Raw genomic sequence first — 1,420 nt, 5'->3', positions numbered from 1 at the left:
GGGAGGCTCAAGAGGGAGGGAACATATATATATATATGCGCGCATACGTAAGTGTGTGTGCCTGCTGAGTCACATCCAACCCTTTGCAATCCCGTGGACTGTAGCCCGCCAGACTCCTAAACCCGTGGGATTCTCCAGGCAAGAATACTGGAGTGGATTGCCATCTCCTCTTCCAGAGGATCTTCTCAACCCAGGGATCGAGCCAGTGTCTCCTGGACCTCCTGCATAGGCAATCGGATTCCTTTACCACTAACCCCAGTGGATGCCTATGTGCACATATAAGTATATATGTATATATTTGCACACACACATATATATGGGCTTCCCTCCCGGCTAAGATGGTAAAGAATCTGCCTGCAATGCGGGAGACCTGGGATCAATTCCTGGGTTGGGAAGATCCCCTGGAGGAGGGCCAGGTAACCCACTCCAGTATTCTTGCCTGGAGAATCCCCATGGACAGAGGAGCCTGGTGGGCTACTGTCCATGGGGTCACAAAGAGCTGGACATGACTGAGCAACCAAACACACACACACACACATGTATCTATCTATCTATATATGCACCTATGGCTGACTGGAGACGTTGTATGACAGAAACCAACAAAGCACTGTAAAGCAATTATCCTTCAATTAAAAATAAAAAACCAAAACCATGATAACAGAAAAATAACAACAACCAAAAAAGAACGAAGCAGGGCCACAACCGGAATATCATCTGTAGTGGGACCTGCCCTGCATCTCTAACTTTTATCTTCTTGTATATTTTGAAGTGCTTGTTCACCCTGAACAGATAAACTTGCTGACTAGAAGGCTAAGAGAACAGGTGAGGGAGAGACTGACCCGTTCTCACTGCTTGCCTATGGACCCACATGGATTCAGCTACGAAGCACAGACACTGCTGTAGCAGACAATGCACAGGACCAGCCTGGAGACCACACTGTCCTTGTTTCCCATGACATTACAGAAAAAGTCTGAATGGACTTTTTGGCCAACCCAGTATTTCAAACAGTTAGCTCTACAAAGATAGAAATACTCATTTGGACAAGATAATCAACCCTGGTGTAGGTTGCCCATGCCTGGGACAGTGCAATGGCGATTTAGGAATGAGGCAGCTCCCAAAAAGGCCTTTGGCTTTACTGCGAAACTCACCTGGGTTTCAGTGTCACGGAGTTGGTGGAAAATTAATAAAATGTGAAACTCTTCATAGCGTCTTGCCCTTGGAATATACTCAAGAAATGCGAGACATATTTGTAACCACTATTATTATTATCATAACTTTTACACATCAATCCACGTCTGGGGCAGGCTCTCTCTCACCAATTCTAGCCCATCTCCCTTCTCTCACCTCCATTCACAGGGTCCAGTTGTAGAAACACAGACACGCCAGCCCAAATCAGAAAGAGCCCCAACTGCAGTGCCAT

General features: G+C 46.4%; 1 protein-coding gene across 1 annotated transcript in view; it reads right to left on the bottom strand.

Annotated features, from left to right (window-relative positions):
• LOC104997648 (seminal plasma protein PDC-109) overlaps positions 1–1,420 on the bottom strand; it is a 3,900-nt gene extending 2,480 nt beyond the window's left edge. The window contains exon 1 of the mRNA XM_010852542.1: positions 1,345–1,420. Within this exon, the coding sequence (XP_010850844.1) occupies positions 1,345–1,420 (76 nt within the window). The remainder of the gene's footprint in view (positions 1–1,344) is intronic.

This window comes from Bison bison, unplaced genomic scaffold, assembly GCF_000754665.1.
Source record: "Bison bison bison isolate TAMUID 2011002044 unplaced genomic scaffold, Bison_UMD1.0 scf7180017864313, whole genome shotgun sequence".
Classification (NCBI taxonomy): Eukaryota; Metazoa; Chordata; class Mammalia; order Artiodactyla; family Bovidae; genus Bison; species Bison bison.
Note: the sequence above shows the minus strand (reverse complement) of the source record. Positions and strands in the feature narration are given on the sequence as shown.